This window comes from Corythoichthys intestinalis, chromosome 12 (assembly GCF_030265065.1).
Source record: "Corythoichthys intestinalis isolate RoL2023-P3 chromosome 12, ASM3026506v1, whole genome shotgun sequence".
Classification (NCBI taxonomy): Eukaryota; Metazoa; Chordata; class Actinopteri; order Syngnathiformes; family Syngnathidae; genus Corythoichthys; species Corythoichthys intestinalis.
The window spans coordinates 45796328-45815859 of NC_080406.1; the positions used below are offsets into that span (position 1 = coordinate 45796328).

Here is a 19532-nt window from a genome sequence, read left to right on the forward strand (position 1 = left end):
CGCTTCAGCGACTAGAGCGCGACTGGTCTGTTGACAGCGAATTACTGTTCGTGGGATTTGTGAATGCGTCAATATGCCAGTTTACTTATGCCCATGAAAAGAAATAAAGCCTGCTGTCAGGACAATAAAATAAGATTTTGTACATTAACTGTAAGAAATAACTTATCGTCTGTGCATCACCACATGAAGCCGGATAATTGTATGTTTAGTCCCATTGATAGTATGAATATGTATGTTCTTTAAACAGCTTCAGAGTAGAAGTTAGATCGGGGTTAAAAATATCCAGCCCGACCCGACCCGGCCCGAGCCGATCAATTAACTTTTATGTTATGTTTGTGCATAATGATAACAAATTAAAAGCCTGTCTTATGTAATGAATTCTCACAGTTAAACAAGACTGTAAGATGCATATTCAATAAACATTTACATCTTTTATATTTATGTGTCTTTTCTATCAGTGGATTTGACATTTATTTTAATCTCTTCGAGTTGGCAGAAAAAAAACATTAGTTTTCTCAATGTTAATATAGTCTACATTTTTTTATAATCATTATAAAAGCATTTACACAACGAAATATACTGTTCGTTAAAAGTTAAAAGTTCGTTAAATATATTTCTCGTATGAGAGCAAAGCTCCACATTTGTTTTCATTCAGCGAAGCCAACACAGGTTTCTGTATAGCATTTTCAACAATCAATTTGAAGCGTTTCCATACCCCAATCCTACCACTTTCCGAATTGTACGGCATAGTGTTCTTACTCAGATATTCAACATCACCGATGGAATACATATATTGTCCGCTGGCGAAATAACGCAAGAACAGGCACACGTTCTGCTCGATTGTGAGGACCGTATTTCGGCGGGTTACGTTAGAGACGTCCGCCTCGATCAGCTGGCACAAGTAACGAATTCCCTCCGCTGAAAATCATATCTTTCATGAACAACATCGTCAGGGGCTCTAAATACCCGTGCCCTCCGAAGAGAGCCCCTCACAATCCGACGCCAATGTCGTAGGGGTCGTCCAGGTACGCTGTCATTGTCAAGAGGACACGTCCGCGGAGGAGTGCTGTTTAAATAGAGTGTGCATAATCGGAAAGCTGGGGTTAAGCAGGGGTTAAGATCTAACTCTGAGACGACCAGGTTTGACGTGTTGCCATGGCAACATTCCCGGTATAAACATATCCACCTTTCGTTGTCCCGGTTAGCTGGGAAGATAGGATGCACGTGATGAAGTTACTCTCGAAGTTACTCTGCTAAGCCAGAAAACTGCTAAGCCAGAAAACTGGCTTCGTAGTGTAGGCCACTGGGTGTCTACATGTGTGGACATAACATTTGTCATTTGTGTCATGTTGTGCAAATGTTGATGTTTACGTAAGTGAATGGCAGATGTTTTTTTTTTTTTCTTTTTCTTTTTCTTTTTTTTAATTATCAAAGTCACTTGCTCTATAAATGGTAATGGCAATTGGAAGTTTAATTTAATCATAATCATATTTAATATAATCATGATAACTACAGTATGTAAACATTTTGTTATTAATTTGTTTCTGCCTAGTGTTATATTACTCTTAAAATGGATTAAATAACTGTTGATAACAACAAATAATTACAGCAATAATAATAATAAGATTCATGGCTGCATATGTCTAACTCTACTTCTCTTTTTTTCTCTATTGACTCTAGTTTTCTCAAAGCGGCTGTTAATCTACTGCATCATGTGTATGGAGACCTCAGTAGGAATGTGGCGGCTTCATTTTTAGCACATGAAATTCACGGTGGAGATGCACTCTCCGCATACCTGATTAACTTAATGACCCAACTGGGCGACTTTGTCTCGACCATTTCCATGCTCTCAGATGAAAACATCTCTGATAAATATGTCTTGGTCCCCCTCTTAAGCAAACTGTTTAAGTCCACAGGCCTGTCCCCACTGCTGCCTCTGCTCTTCAGCTCTGCCCCGGTTGATGCTTCCAGCATCATCGATATTGTTGTGAAGCTTGGTCGAAGCAACCAGCACATTTTTACCTTCGATGAGACAGACCCAACCATGCCTGAACTGGAGCATTTGATAATGCAGTTTCTATCCTCAGAGAGCAACCTCACATTGTCTCTCTCCTACATGATGGGTAACACCCTGCTTACATACTCCAACTACTTTGACCAAGAAAAAGTAGCTCTGATTAAAGAGGGCTTAAAACCATTCACCAACCAAACCTCATCGGGCATTGTAGAGGCAATCCTTACAGCTATGGAGCTTCTCAACAAAGTGGTTGCCTCACCAAACTCAACTAACATAATACTTTCTTACATTCAGCAACTTCAAGAATGTATAGTGTCCCTTTATAAGCTGAGACGTATCCAACAAGTTTTGTTGCCTACGGGGGAAATGAGCACAGCTGAAGTCACCGACCTCCACCAGGCCTCCACTGAATTTCTCAACCTCCTCACCCCTGAGGGCCTTTCCAACCTTACTCATATTGGACCAGAAGCTGCCCTGGATCTGGTGATTGAAAAATTCCTGGCATTTTTACCACCTCAGTACCAACACGAAACTGCTTCATTTTATCAAGATATCAATGTACTGCTGCATCAGTTGACTTTGTGTGCATCAGAAGAGGACTGTTTACCAGGAATCTCAGAATTGTTCACACTTTTGAATGAAATAGTCGATTTGGCACTCTCAGCTGATGTCAATGTCACCATCCACATAACCAGCAAGTTTCTGATGAGGACAGAATATGAGTATGAGGATGTTGCATCTGCGTTCTTCTCACTCCTCTTGTCCCCAAATGAAGCATCATATGTCCGTGCATTTCGTCAGACACTTCATTTCATCAGGCTGGTTCTAGCGATGCCAGATATTACCGTCTTTCATATCCAGAATGCTTTGAGGCAGTCAAATCTCACCCTTGAAGAGCTAAACTACATCGCTCACCTTGCAGGAGCCGCCAATGCTAATGAGCTGTTAGTAAATATAATGGAAATTGCCAATGTTCCAAAATGTTTTGAATTGCAGCACGACACAACAGTGACAGCTCAGTGTGTTGTGGGTTTAATTGACAAAGCCAGCAAATTCCTGACTAACATTCCTGCTCTTCATGACCATACAGCCATCATCTCCCTTGTCCCATTAATTGTCAATAAAACCACAACAGATCTCGTTGAAGTCGATTTTCACTCTGATGCGCTAATGCCTGTCATACACGCTCTCAACAACACCCTCAACAATATCAAGATGAACCTCCAGATGAACAATCTTAGCACTCCAGAGATCATGGAAGAACTCAAGGTTATGGAAGGTCTATTGAAAGTAGCCGCTAACCCTGAACCCTTGAAGCAGATTCTCGATGCCATGTCAGTCCCGTATTCTGAGGAAGTTACAATAGCATATTTACAAATCATGCAATGGTATTTGCATCGGTTGGAAAACGTGACCAGCACCAGCTTAGCCTCACACCTCCTCCATCCCTTTTTCCGCCTCACGCAATTACAAGTGACATTGCAACTGGCACAGACAAACCTGACTTTGTTCATCAACAACCAGATTGGTCGCTTTCAGCACCCAACAGATGGCGCAGGAGTGAGTGACATTGGCCAAGCAACTATTGAGATTCTGCAGCAAATTCTAAAATATATAACGGTCAACCTCAAAGTTCAGGACGAGACGGCTCAAACCTTAGGGTCTATGCCACTCTTCAACACAGCATTACTACATGAAATTGAAGAACAAATTCAGCTCTACCTTGATGAAATACATTTATGGATGACTCAACCAAATGTCACATCAGTCTTCTCCAGCATGCTCCATTGGGGAAATCCTTACATCAATGCTTCCACACCTGTAAGAGACCTTCACCTCCTTTTGCAAACGCTTGCGCACTTTCTGACTTACGAACAGCTGGAATACCTCCATATCATCAGCAACATTACTCATTCCCTGAGCAAAGCTATTATGGTGTTAGAGCAACCAGGAGACCAACAGTTTGACCAGCTATATGCCACCATCATGGAAGCAGTCCAATATTTAATACAAATTCTGACACACGAAATAGGTCCCCTGCCACACTCTGTGCAGCAAAACATCCAGGAAATTGTTCACAATTCATTGGTCCTTTTTGTGGAAACGGATTTAAGTTTTTCCACATCACTCAACCTCACACTCAATATCCTCACTGGAGCCGAAAGTGTTGTTCAGCAGCTGGTGCCAGAGGAGTTTGTTGTCTACCTGCTCCCTGGCTTTAAAGTAGTCATCAATTATTTGGAGACGATTACCGTCACCTATGGACGAGACAACTGGAATTTCATGTGAGTGCCAACTACATTCATTCAGAAATATTTTTGTAAAATATTTAAAGTTTTAAAGTTGGTTTTAAAGGAACGGACAACACATTTATCATGTGAGACCATGCACAAATAATCTTTGTTTACTAAATTTAAAAAGAGAAAAAGCCAGTATGGCCGCCCAACATTAGGGCAGACATGTCATCAATGCGGACACTATAATTGCAAATCAAATTCAAGTATCCCAGATTGCCCGCCCTTTCTTGTGACATTATTAATACTCAATATCGCATGCAGCTTTTTTTGAGCCTTTCAGTATTTATGTCTGTGGGTATAACTTTGTCACAAAATGCTTCCACTCATAAGTGGTCATTTTTATGTGTGTTTAACTATAGTTTTCTCCATTATCAGAGGTCTAAGAAATTTGCCATTTACATTAAAAAAAAAAATACTTTCAGTAATCATATTTTACATGTAGTTCATTTATACTACCTGATTTACAGTATATTATATTGTAATATTATATTACCTTTAAGTTAAAACGTTTTCCATAGACTTCACAATGGTATTGACGGGAATAGGGGCCTATCTCCGCCAAAGCTGACCAAGTGGAAACACAAAGAGCTTTTTATGTTGAAAATTTTTGTGAATAAATGCGTAAATCCCCCAATTCTTTATAGATATGGACATAAAACAGTCTCGATTCTTGGTTAAAGCAAAAAAAAAAACACAAAAAAACCACAAAAAAAATGTGTAGTTCGCATTTATTTTAAGTAAATATATTGAATGTGTTGCTAGTTAAGTCACTGTGGCGGCCCTCTTAGTACAACAGAGCTTTTTCCGCTGAAAATTCTTGTGAATAAATGCTTAAATCCCTGAATTCTTTATAGATATGGATGTAAAACAGTCTCGATTCTTGGATTAAAGCAAAAACGAGGCAGTTGACAGTTATTTTACGTAAATATTTCGAGGTATAATGCCAATGCTGTGGCAGCTAAATTCTCCCATTGATTATTTTCATTATTTTATTAAAAAAAAAAAAAAAAAAAAAAACCAGGCAGTATTATTTATTTTACGTAAATATGTCGAATGTGCTGCTAGTTAAGTCACTGTGGCACCGCCTTACCACAACAAAGAGCTTTTTACGTTGAAATTCTTGTGAATAAATGCTTAAATCCCTGAATTATTTACAGACATGGATGTAAAACAGTCTCGATTCTTTGTTAATAGAGCAATGAACTGGGCAGTTGGCATTTATTCTACGTAAATATTGCGAACTATGATGCCAATGCTGTAGCGGCTAATTTCTTCCATTGATTTTTTTCACGTTTCAAAATGCATGCATGTTAAGGAAAAATATAATAATTACCCTGAATCCTCGAACAAATCACTCCTGAGATAATCCTTCTTGTTTGTATGTGGTACAGCTTTCGTACTTTTATCCTAAATCTAGCGTTAAATCACTGCATGTGTCGCTGCGACCGACTGGGAATAACCGAAGCGGATTGTGGGATGGGGCCCCTGCTTGAAGGCGTTGCGCAGTGGCTGGCCAAATTGACTCGTCAATACAATTACAGTATGAAGTCGATGCATTTTCAAAAATAAATACCTGTATTCCAACCTTCTCAATTAAAAAAATGAAAATTTTATAGGACGTGCAAGAGTTTCCTTGATAATGTGTGTGTAATTTACGATTGAAATATTTTTCTTCTCCGTTTCAAAAGCATTTTGAACCAAATGAAGACCATTCGGAGTCTCTTGCCACCAGACAGCACAGCTCAGTACTATTTCTCTGTTGTCATCAACATCATTCAAGTCATTCTGGACAGCAGCAATGGTAAATCAGCCGCCAAACAAACTCATCCACTGCCATTGACAGCGATAGATTTCCGTACTGGAATGTCTGGCATTAAATGATTATGTTTTAGTGCCATTGCTGGTGGTAGACGTCCATTTCATTTTGACTCGGTCAAAATGGATTGGACGTCTATCGTTGTCAATGGCAGCCAGTGAGATAATTGTGGGTATGGTTTGCAAAATATTCATATTTTTTTTCTGTCTACTTTCAAAATTCTTGTGATGTGTGGAATCGTTGTATGTAGCATGTAATGTTAACGGTTGGGCAGAAAACACGTTTTGGACAAAAAAAAAAAAAGCCCCATTCATTTCCAATGGGAAAAAAAAAAACACACTTTAATTTTTACTTGCCCCACAGTTTTTTTTCCCCCCTATTGACATGATTCATAAAACTTTTTTTTTTTTAAAACACAAAATCAAGTCGCCAAAAAGGTATCAGCCAGTTTTTGGCAAAAGCCATAGATTCCCAAAGCCCCATTTATTTCCAATGATACATACCACACAAACAAAAATGTCATTATTTCTTGCAAGAATTGCTCTAAAATGAACAGGAAGGGAGCTTGTAATGCCTCAAACTTAATAGGAAGTGACCAAAATCCATAACAAGTGACCCTTAATTAGCCTAAAATCAACAGGAAGTGACCTATTGGAGTTTACCGCTCAGCAGAGCAAAGCATTCCCATGCATTTTCTTCAGGAACTGCATCTTCCAGTTTATGAAATACAAAGCAGTTAGCAAAGTTGTAAGGTTGTTGAACTGTCCTTAGTTTCAGTGTTGTGATTGGTAATTTGCCAAAGTTACTGCATGGTCAATGGAAAAACAGCTCATTTTCAATGGAAATCATTGACTTAACTCTGCTTGAGTGGTGGTTCTCCATTTTCCAAAGCTTGATTCTAGATTGAAGTTTTTCTGTTTTGAAAGTTTCTTTCATCACGTTCAATAAGCTCTGTTGTGTGTAATCTAGACAATGAAGTTTACAACTTTTTTCTCTGTGTTTGTGATTTTAGTCACCGCAACCACAGAAAATGACATACAAGATACACTGACTTGGATTTTTAACCAGGTGAGATTTAAACTTTGAATTTTATTTGTTTGCCTAACTGGCAAGTATGGTGTTACATCATGAAGGAAATAAGAGGAAATGAAAGGGCAATCATGAAGACTTTATATGATGATAGAATCTGATTTGCATTCTTGTTTTGCTTGTTTGACCACCCTGACACAGTTTGAACCACACCTAATTAGAAATGAGAAAGGAACATTCTTTAAAGTCCCTTTTTAACATAGGAGATGATAATTTTACTTCCGTTTAAAAATGCATTAGTTATAAGCTGTATTGTTTAGTGCACGTCCGTATTATTTGTTAAAACACCATCTTTTTCTTTTTTGAACAGATTTGGCAGATTTTAATGCATGGTCCAGATTTAGGTGATGTGACTCCATCTTTTGAAGCTTTTTCCCAGCTCGAACAAGTATTTGAACAGATTTTCACTGGGCAAGCTGACAAAGAAACCTGGCACAAGTAATTTTGATTCGATAAAAGACAACAATGATTAAAGAGCATATGAGTCCTCACTTTAGCTATAATATTTTTGTGTTGGCACAGGCTTGAAAAGATGTTGGAGGCTATACTGTCAACACTCAGCCAAGTACAGCCGTGGGACAGTGTTACGGCTGGTGTCCCCTATTTTGAAAAAACCATTGCATGTATGGTCAACACAAAGCAAAAAGAGAACAGTGAGTATAACACTCATTGTTACACGATTACTTGTGCATTTGTATAGCTACTGTAACAACACAAAAGACACACACAATATAAATAATTATGTTGTGCAACATAATAAAACAATTTGATCATTTCCATGATATCAGCATTTGCAACAATGGCTTTCGTGCTTGAATAACGACGAAAACATTCTAGTCGTGTGTCACATTTTCTCTGTATAAGATTCTGACTGGTAATCTTTTTATGTTTTCTTTTTCACAGTGATGCTATTAAGCCTTGCGAAGCCTGTGATGGACCTGATAAGCGAAATTGCGCAGTCTGTGAACTCCAGTCATTTTAACTTGTCGGAAATCGCTGAAAGAATGCCGCCTGCCATAGAACAAACAGTGCTGGCCGCTCAGCAGGTAATGCCCATCCTTTGTCTGTACTGCAGAAAAACAATGAAATATGTTGAGTCATTGGGGTTGGCTCTCAAACTAACAACATCAGAACATAATGCTACAATAACTATGTTTTATCATTTATTTATCTTGCGCTATTGCAATTACTTTAAATTTCTTTTTTTTTAATGCTTTCCCAATCGTATGTTTTGGCTAGTAATGAAAATATTTAAAACTTTTAGTACAGTGAAAATTGTTTTCTAAATGAGGCTTCAAAATTCAAGAAAAAAAAATTCTTGGCACTATAAAACACTGTGGGTGTGTCCTCTGAATGTGTGAAAACCATGGTCCAATGAACAATAAATCTCTAGAAACTCAAATTCTTACACAATCATCTCTACTTGAATGAGCCATGAAAAAAAAATTACATCACCCTACAGCCAGTATTTCCTGGAGGGGACAAGTGTAGCTAGCTTGCTATGCTAACTTCTAATCAGAGGTGAGTAATAACCAGGATGACCCCTTCCAATCAGGTCTACATGGAGGACATATTTAAAAAGAAAAAGAAAAACACAAAACATCAGACTTGCGGTATATTTTTATCAACTAAGTTTTGCACGGTTTATAGATCATATTTGTGTAACTAAATACCGTAATTTTCGGACTATAAGCCGCTACTTTTTTCCTTCATTTTGAATCCTCAGCTTATAGTCCAGTGCGGCTTATTTGTTGATTTATTTGGGGTAATACTTTATTGACATTGGTGTCATAAGACTGTCATAAGACCGTCATAATTATGACATAACACTATCATGGACATTACTGAATTTTTATGACAGATGTCATCCAGCAAATTATGACACTAACTCCAATAATATCCAATTCGGATCTTTTACATCCATTCAAATGTGAGGTAATCTGCCGGATAACACTAAATGACATCTGTTTTAACATCTGTCTGCTCATGACCCATGACTAGCAATTAATGAAACAACTGGAACAGTAACTGAAGAAATAATTAGCACAAAACCCAAATTCTGATCGTTATTTACATCTGTAACGCTGCAATGCATGCTAGGATGCATGTTGGACCACAATAGACAGCAGGTGGCAGCAGAGGTTGACTGTCTCCCCCAAGGGTGCAGTGATGGCCAAATGAAGCTTCATGAAGCAATGAAACATTGCGGTCAATTGGTTGAAAGCTTCATGATGGTTTATTTGGTCTTATGACAGTTGTATTATGCCGCTGTCAAATAAAGTGTTACCGGTTAATATCTTTCAGTCTAACTATCCCATTATACAATGAGGACAGCTGCGGCTTATAGTCCAGTGCGGCTTATCTCTGAACAAATGCCGTTTTCCTGCCAAATTTGGCGGCTTATAGTCAGGTGCGCCTTATAGTGCAAAAATTACAGTAGTAACAAATACCAATTAAAGGTCCAACTTTTTTTGACAGTTCATTTAGTGTACAGTATTGTGTTTTCAAATTGCAACGTGCCCAAGAACAAATATTATTTTGAAACGGTGTTCTGCCAAAATATGCTACGCCGTGAAACGTCCTATCAATGCCAGTAAGCATGCGCACATCAGTTAAAAGCAACGAGTACTTATTGTTTTTGTTTTTATTGAGTCTTTTTTTACCTTTCCATTATCTAAAAATACTTTTGGTGTGTGTTTTCCTCTGATAGCTTTTAAGCATTGTTTTATTGTGGTGTTTATCTGTCGGCCACATTAGTCACGTAGTGTATTTAAACCACCCTTATTTGATATTTTTACGTTGAAGTAGTTTGTTAAGGATTTTTTAGTACGTTCTTCCTGTATGCATCCAAGCAAAACAAACTGGAAGCGCACAGTAGTACTTATGGTGTCAAATTCTTCATTGGTAGATGTTTCGCCGGTGTAGGTTATTTTGGCAGAACAACGGTATTAACAAGGAACATTTGTCACAAACAAAATCCTTAAGAATAAGATTTTTTTGTGTAAAAACAATGTGAGCATTGAACTGCTCAAAAGAAGTGAACCCTTCATAAGAGGAATAACTTTATATAGTTCAGCTGCAGTTATTTTTATCGAGACGCGACGAGGGTTCTAAAACAAAATTTTTCAATGTCGGCCTACCTGCTGCTCGCCTCATTCTTTTATATTTCGTGCTCTCTGCGTGATGTTCTACGGCTGCTTTGCCCCTGCTGCTCATGTCCACGTCACACCGGCAAAGCGTGCAGAAACCATGGAATGAGTCACGATTGATTTTAGCGAGGAAATCGTGCTCTTTCCTCCATTCAATGTTGAAGATGTCTGCCGTTTTGGCATGTTTGCTAGGACTGTTGTAAAATCTCGGCAAGGAAATGATGTTAGATAGCCACACGTGAAGCTTTGTTTACATTTTAGTGAATCAATGATGTCGGACGTTTTTAACGCAAGCCACTCTTGGCCAGTCACAAACTAGTTTTGACAACCGTGGGGCTGAGTTGCGTCACATAAACTAAACCTCAGCCCATTTTCTTTAAAAGCCAGGCAAATAGCGTTCGGCTAATGGTTTGTGCCGGATGACGGACACCTCACTGAAAAGGCTGAGTGTCCGTAATAAAACCGAACAGGCGGTCACCCAAGTAATAACACATTACATTTAGGCTACTCCTTTACATTAACTTGGGTACATTTTTGAAAAGAAATTTGCTCGTAAGAGTAATTTTATCATGCCTTACATTTTACTTAAGTAGATGTTTGAAGAAGAAACCCTATTCTTACTCTGTTTCTTTGGGCTACATTAGAGTCGTTACTTTTTTCCTTTGGATTTATTTTATTTTTTGCCAGAGATGCCCTGAGTGGCTCAATCACATGACTCTATTATACCAATCAGAGATAACAATACAGTCACATGACCACATACAAGCTTGCAGTCGCAAGTCTTATGATCGAGCCGGTGCGATGAATCACGGGTCATGCGTCTTTGAAGCGCCGTTAAAAATAAACAATTTCACATTGAGGGCTGCCGAGATTACTTAAAAGTGCGAATTTCAAACTCTGTCCCAGTTTTTATCTGGCACCGATAGACCACGGAAAACCGGAGATATGATAATTTTATTTCCATGGTAGAAACTATGTTTATCCACTAGAAGGCACTCATGCTCTTTGGACGTGATGGGTGATGTTTCATTTCTGTCTATTATTCTAGTCGATATTTGATGATTTGGTGTATTTTTTTGCCTAGTACGGTAACGTAATAGGTTACAATATAATCATAACATTTCAAATCAATGATGTTGTGCTGTGAAAAAGAAATACCAATTTTTTTAGTGTGTGTTTTTTTTTAAGTCAGGCATTATTTCAGCAGTTTCTTGAGTATTTTTTTCACGTTAATTAATTTTTTTAATCAATCACGTTAAAATATTTGACACATTTAATGCACATGCCACGCTCAAACAGATTAAAATGACAGCAGAGTGTCATGTCCACTTGTTACTTGTGTTTTTTGGTGTTTTGTCGCCCTCTGCTGGCGCTTGGGTGCGACTGATTTTATGGGTTTCAGCACCATGAGCATTGTGTAATTATTGACATAAAAAATGGCGAGCTACTAGTTTATTTTTTGATTAAAATTTTTACAAATTTTATTAAAACGAAAACATTAAGAGGGGTTTTAGTATAAAATTTCTATAACTTGTACTAATATTTATCTTTTAAAAACTACAAGTCTTTCTATCCATGGATCGCTTTAACAGAATGTTGATAATGTTAATGCCATCTTGTTGATTTATTGTTATAATAAACAAATATAATACTTATGTACTGTATGTTGAATGTACAGTATATATCCATCTTGTGTCTTATCTTTCCATTCCAACAATAATTTACAGAAAAATATTGCATATTTTAGAGATGGTTTGCATTGCGATTAGTTACGATTAATTATTTTCTAAGCTATGATTAACTCGATTAAAAATTTTAATCGTTTGACAGCCCTAGTATAAATATAATTGAAAAAAACCTCTAAGAAGGAATAACAAAAATAAATAAAAATGGAGCATTCCTTCAGATTAAACACGACTGCTTTTGTCCACAAGCACAGCTAAATGCAACAAAAATGAAAACTTTTTTTTTTAACTTCGACTAAGATTAATGTATGATTATCTGAAAAACATATCTGCATATGTTAGAAATAAAAACATGTTTTAAATAATGATGTAGAAAATAAATGAATTCGTCAATTTTAGATAAATGGAAGTCATCAGCCAATCAAAGGTGTGTTTGAGGTGAAAAAAATGGACTGGCACATTCAGCAAGTGAAAAAGGGTACAAGTAAGCTCTGGACATCATGAAAATAATTCACTTAATAATGGTAGGGTCAATTCTATCCTTATATCATATGGGAAGGTTAATCTAAATGGCCTGTGTATATAACTGAACTCATTGTATAATGCAAATAAGGTTGCTTAAAAGTTGGCTGGAACAATTTGAGCATTCTGAAAAGTTGGTAGAGTTATGTCCCTCCCGCCCCAATGCAAACCTACAGTACGCCGTTGCTTTTACTTGAGTAATATTATTCGAAAGTAACGCTACTCTTACTTAGGAACATTTGGGGCTACTCTATCCACCTCTGCTCCAAATGCAAATAAAGGCGGTCAAGTTCCTATTTAGTGGGAGTGTTTGATTAACTGATCAACGGTACATCCCCCCAAAATCAGGAAAATTGAATAATGAAGTTTAATGCTTTTTCTCAGCAACTCAGTTATAATTCTTAGTCATTTCATGCTTTGAGTAATCGTATTCCAAAATACGCAATATTTTTGGTAACACTTCACAATAAGGGTCCCTTAATTAACATTAGTTAATGCATTTTTAGACAATAACTAATGTTTAAGTAACATTACAATGATTAATATACAGTGGGGCAAATAAGTATTTAGACAATCACCAATTGTGCAAGTTCTCCTACTTGAAAAGATTAGAGAGGCCTGTAATTGTAAACATGGATAAACCTCAACCATGAGAGACAGAATGTGAAAAAAAAAAAAAAAAAAGACGGAAAATCACATTGTTTGATTTTTAAAGAATTTATTTCCAAATTAGAGAGGAAAATAAGTATCTGGTCACCTACAAACAAGCAAGATTTCTGGCTGTCAAAGAGGTCTAACTTCTTCTAACGAGGTCTAACAAGGCTCCACTCGTTACCTGTATTAATGGCACCTGTTTTAACTCATTATCCGTATAAAAGACACCTGTCAACAATCTGTCAGTCACACTCCAAACTCCACTATGGCAAAGACCAAAGAGCTGTCGAAGGACACCAGAGACAAAATTGTAGACCTGCACCAGGCTGGGAAGACTGAATCTGCAATAGGTAAAACACTTGGTGTAAAGAAATCAACTGTGGGAGCAATTATTAGAAAATGGAAGACATACAAGAGCACTGATAATCTCCCTCGATCTGGGGCTCCATGCAACATCTCACTCCGTGGCGTTAAAATGATAACAAGAACGGTGAGCAAAAATCCCAGAACCACACGGGGGGACCTAGTGAATGACCTACAGAGAGCTGGGACCACAGTAACAAAGGCTACTGTCAGTAACACAATGCGCCGCCAGGGACTCAAATGCTGCACTGCCAGACGTGTCCCCCTACTGAAGAAAGTACACATCCAGGCCCGTCTGCGGTTTGCTAGAGAGCATTTGGATGATCCAGAAGAGGACTGGGAAAATGTGTCATGGTTAGATGAAACCAAAATAGAACTTTTTGGTAGAAACACAGGTTCTCGTTTTTGGAGGAGAAAAAATACTGAATTGCATCTGAAGAACACCATACCCACTGTGAAGCATGGGGGTGGAAAAATCATGCTTTGGGGCTGTTTTTCAGCAAAGGGATGAGGACGACTGATCTGTGTAAAGGAAAGAATGAATGGGGCCATGTATCGAGAGATTATAAGTGAAAATCTCCTTCCATCAGCAAGGGCATTGAAAATGAGACGTGGCTGGGTCTTTCAGCATGACAATGATACCAAACACACAGCCAGGGCAACAAAGGAGTGGGGTCGTAAGAAGCATTTTAAGGTCCTCGAGTGGCCTAGCCAGTCTCCAGATCTCAACCCCATAGAAAATATGTGGAGGGAGTTGAAAGTCCGTGTTGCCCAAGGACAGCCCCAAAACATCACTGCTCTTAAGGAGATCTGCATGGGGGAATGGGCCAAAATACCAGCAACAGTGTATGAAAAGCTTTCAAAGAGTTACAGAAAATGTTTGGCCTCCTTTATTGCTAACAAAGGGTACATAACAAAGTATTTAGATGAACTTTTGGTATTGACCAAATACTTATTTTCCACCATGATTTGCAAATACATTCTTTAAAAATCAAACAATGTGATTCTCGTTTTTTCCCCCCCACATTCTGTCTCTCATGGTTGAGGTTTACCCATGTTGACAATTACAGGCCTCTCTAATATTTTCAAGTGGGAGAACTTGCAGTGGTTGACTAAATACTTGTTTGCCCCACTGTAATTGCTTATCTAACATTTATAAATACATTAATTAACATGAGTTAATGCATTAGCTAATGCATAACCAGATAGTAACTAATGGTTTGGTAAAATAAAAAATAAAAAAAGGCCTATATAGGGTTAGGGTTTGTTAACTTAAGCATTTATAATTTATTATTTAAGGGACACATGTACTACACTTTACAATAAGGGTCCAAAAAGCATTCAGTAATGGTTAATAAAGGTTAAGGGTGGGGGACTTAAGCATTTATAATTTCTTAGTTAAGGGACACATGTGCTACACTTTACAATAAGGGTCCAAAAAACATTCAATAATGGTTAACTAAGGTTAATTAATACTTATGAGGTACGTTCACGTGAATATTATTGTAAAGTGTTACCTTATTTTTTAAAACAAATCAATGAACTCACTTAACAGGATTTTTTTTTACCAATGCTTGTTGTGTTGTTGTTTTAAACATATTTACTTTGGAGGGACACACCTTTTAGGGCGACCTTTTACATTCATTCTTTGCATGGGTGTCTAGTGATGAAAAGAGGCGATACCTGTGTGAGCCGTGTGCCATTTACATTGTGTTAGGTACATGAAGGAAGAATATCAAGTGTCCTGTATCTCTGCCTTTCACCCAGACTCTTTGTTGTATGTAGTTGTGTCACCGTCTTACTAACTGAACTGGTTTTTCTCAGAAGAATGCAATGAAAGGCAACAAGACGCAACAAAAGATGGGAGGTTATTGACACTGTTGGATTTTGTTTTTAATTCTTTTAGGCAAATGGAACATTGGACTGCAATGAAGTTTTGAAAGCATGGGATCCAGTGAGAGTTGCGGCTGGTTTAAGCCAGGGCGTCATTGAAATGTGGTGCACCGTCAGTCTGCAGCCTATTCTGGAGGCTTATGCTGCTCTCCCGTATATGTGCCCCCATCTCAATATGAGTGTGAGTACACCAAACAGAAATTCATTGGCCTACATCAGGTAGTTGAAATGAAGTCCTAAGTTTTAGAACCATAAAAATAATAAAAGGAGATTGGGTTGGATTTTCATTTTGCTTTGGGATTAGGATGCTCCCCATTTCATCAAGTCTTTTAATGCCCACACATTTCAGTCACTGACAGTTCCTAGATGCATATTTACTCTGAGCGCATACAGTTCAGATCATACCAGAAACAAGAACAGGTATGACTGTACGTTCCAGTGCACCAACATAAATAAAAATGTCAAATAATAATGTGCATGTCACATTTTGACCGTTTGGTGGCAATGTTGACACACATTTCTGATGAACATTTTTCTTTTCAGCACATGGCTTTGGAACCAATCACTGTTGCTGATACTGCTGCCCGCATTGTGAATGCGACTGAATCTCTGTATCAAGTCAACAAAAACCAATTTCATGTGATGGAGCAGATCATCATGAACATCTCCAACCAGTTCTTTGAGCTGCTCAGCCAGCCGCTCAGCCCTAGTGCTGAACTTAACTTACACATGCAGCTCCAGCACATGCAGCTTCAAAACAGGTGACTGCACTCACAATATGCCAGTGGGAAAAAAAATAACAGTACAGTATTCATACTCTGTATTTTTGTGAGTTGAAGTAGATATAATACAAAGAAAAATTCATTTCTCATAACATCCTGTTCTTACACGTAAAAGTAAAAACATAAATCACTCTGCCCAAGGATTTTCTTGTATTACGGTGTCTGTGGGAACAAGCTGTGCTTCTTTAGGTAAGGTCGTTTATAATATTCGAGAACAGGAAGCACAGAACACCCGATGGAAGCAACTGAAGTAGATAGAGATCTTGCTGTCTGTTTTTACAAAATTCCAAATTTGAAATGTATTTGCCAAAGGCACCAATGAAGTCACGATGCATGCAGTGTGCACTGAATAATATATTTGAAAAAAAAAAAAAAATGTTCTGAAGAAGAGATATAAAAAGTGTTTTGCACATCAAGCTTAAAGCATGTTATTGGATATAATAAAGTCAAATATTAAAACATATTTAATTTCTCACACCAAGGGCATTTACTCGATGATCTTTGAATTTAGAATTAGTTTTTCACTAGTAGACGTCCAATCCATTTGAACTAACGGGGTTGACCAAAAATGAACATTTGTTAATTCACTGGCAGCCCTCATGATTCAAATGGATTGGACCTATCGTATCTATGGCAGCTAAAGAGTTAAAAGGTCAAAATGTTGAGGTAGTTGAAAAATCAGCTAAAACACCACAACAATGTTCACACCATGACTAATCATACAGTGAATTGTTATTTCTGTTATACTTCACACCAAGCTAGTCTTTTTGCAAATTGGCAGCCTAACCCAGAAACTGGCTATATTACAGTAGGAGTCAGATATTGTCAAGACATGTTAGAATGCATTCGGACTTGCATGCTATACACAGTGAAAAGGATGACATATTGTGGCAAAACCATTACATGATGACCGGCATAAATTTGGGATCACATCTATTTAAATATTAATGGTAGAGGAAATTGTTGGATTTAAGACACAAGTCCCTTTTCCAAGTTGCTCAGAAAATACCTTTTACAGATATTTCAATGTTATGAGTCCTATGTACAAGGCCATGAATGAAGTATACTTTGAGATTTATTTGTATTTCACTTTTCCACTCCACAGTTTGTCCTCTATTACAATGCTGTCAGATGAGTTACTGAACGTGGCACCAATGCTCAGGCCATGCATAGATGCTATGGCGGAAGCACTGAGCCATATCCTGAACAACTATCACCAAATCCAAGACACAGACTCATCCGAAGTTGTCTTCAATGAAGTTGTGGCGATCCTACTCTCCTGTATAAACACCACCTTAGATGATTTCATCTCACTGGTGGAGGGCGACTTATCTGGGATCAGTAATGGATCTTTTCTTGAACTGGTAAACAATATTGTTAAAATTATGATCAACATGAACTTATTTGGGGATGAGCCGATGGTTTACAACACCCTGGAACAATTGCTTAGCTCCAATGCTACCAAAGAATTGTTACAGAAGCTGATTGAGATGTCTGCATGGTTAGCGTCTACAAACGAATCTGGATTAGACCTTCTGACACAAGCTCTGCCGAAGATGTCGGAACTCCTCAGGCTTTTATTGTCTATACTTACTCATATGGGTGTGGATATGCCAGAGATAATGGATCTAGTTGAAGATCTAACTAGAAACATATTCGAAATGTTGAGGCAATTGTTAAGCAGTGACCTATTTACATCTATGGACCACCATCCTGATGGATCTCAGTGGGAACTTTTGGGGGGTAACCGTGCGTTGCACAACCGACGCAAACGAGAGGCCCTGTTGATACCCCAGATAGAACCCTTGAGTGATTTCTCAGACTTGCTGAGCATTAACTACCAAGCAATTTTTGGAGACCTCTCAGCTCCTACGCCAGAGGAAATGTTAGAGACAGCTCACATGTTCGTTTCCAACCCCAATCTGAACATCATACTGAAGGGATCAACGAACGGCATGCCGTGGGCCATAAATGGCTCGCGAGAAGAAACCATTGATGCTGCCCTTGGGCTCCTTTCTTTTGCAACCCTCTCCAGCGGCTCTCATTTGTGAGTACAATTTTATTTAGTGCTTCCTTAATCCTTTGGAGTGCAAGTAAATATTTTTGTCATGTAGTCATGTAGGCAACAATACAGAGATCCCTCGTTTTTCGCAGTTAATGGGGACCAGAACCCGCCACGATAAGTGAAAAAGCGCAAAGTAGCGCCCCCTCCATGTATTTCTTCAGATCTATCATTGGAAAGAGATGCATATAAGGCATTTTTTTTCCTTTTTCCACAAAGTATAATTAAAAAAAAAACTTAAGGACTTTAAATATAATAATTATAGTAATAGTAATTTTAGTTTTAAACATGTTACTGTCCCACAGAATTATTTTTAAACAAGAAAAAAAGGAGACACCCATTATATTTTTAAAAAAGTTAAAAAAAAAAAAAAAATTGTCTTGTCTTTATTAAACGCTTCATTGAGTTGCCAGAGCAACTGTTTAACAAGTTAAACGATGGTGATGAGGCCCCTGGAGATCGAGTGTCTGGCAAGATCAAAGCATAACTGTCTGTCAATCATCGTTTACTTTAATAAGCAACTCCAGTTCACTCTCTGACGAACAAACAGCAGGGAGAGGGAGCGAGTGTGAGACGGTGCAATCGGCTCGGGACAGCTCATCTGTATTTATTTATTTATTTTCAAATGGGAAAATAAAATCGAGAGACAGCGAGAACCAAAAGTGGTATTTGCCATTTGGCAAAATGGATTTTGCCATGTGGCATTTTTTTTGCCATGTGTCAAAATGGATTTTGCTGTGTGGCTTTTTTTTTTTTTTTTTTTGCCACATAGCCCAAAATAATGCCACAAACCAAAATCCATGTTGGCCACATGCCCCCGCCCCCTTCAAAAAAAAACAAAAAAAAAAAATGCCACAAAGCAAAATCCATTTTGCCACGTGTCAAGAAATTGCCACGAGGCAAAATCCATTTTGTCACATGGCAAAAAAAATGCCATATGGCAAAATCCATTCTGCCACATGGCAAAAAAATGTCTCATGGCAAAATCCATTTTACCACATGGCAAAAAAAATGCCACATGGCAAAATCCATTTTGCCACATGGCAAAATCCATTTTGCCACATGGCAACCACTTTTCAATCTCGGCCCTGCTGAAAAAATCCGCGATGGACTGAGGGCGCAAAGTTTGAAGTGTGAAGTAGCGAGGGATCACCGTCTTGACATTTGGAATACAAGTGTAGCCTACAAGACCCAAAATGTGTC

General features: G+C 38.0%; 1 protein-coding gene across 2 annotated transcripts in view; it reads left to right on the forward strand.

Annotated features, from left to right (window-relative positions):
• LOC130927417 (glucosylceramide transporter ABCA12-like) overlaps nt 1–19532 on the forward strand; it is a 105085-nt gene that overhangs the window by 23236 nt on the left and 62317 nt on the right. For both annotated transcript variants that reach the window (XM_057853228.1, XM_057853229.1), the window contains exons 19-27: nt 1681–4302; nt 6003–6115; nt 7143–7198; nt 7530–7657; nt 7742–7872; nt 8123–8265; nt 15499–15666; nt 16029–16246; nt 17373–18314. In XM_057853228.1, coding sequence (XP_057709211.1) covers nt 1681–4302; nt 6003–6115; nt 7143–7198; nt 7530–7657; nt 7742–7872; nt 8123–8265; nt 15499–15666; nt 16029–16246; nt 17373–18314 — 4521 coding nt within the window. The remainder of the gene's footprint in view (nt 1–1680; nt 4303–6002; nt 6116–7142; nt 7199–7529; nt 7658–7741; nt 7873–8122; nt 8266–15498; nt 15667–16028; nt 16247–17372; nt 18315–19532) is intronic.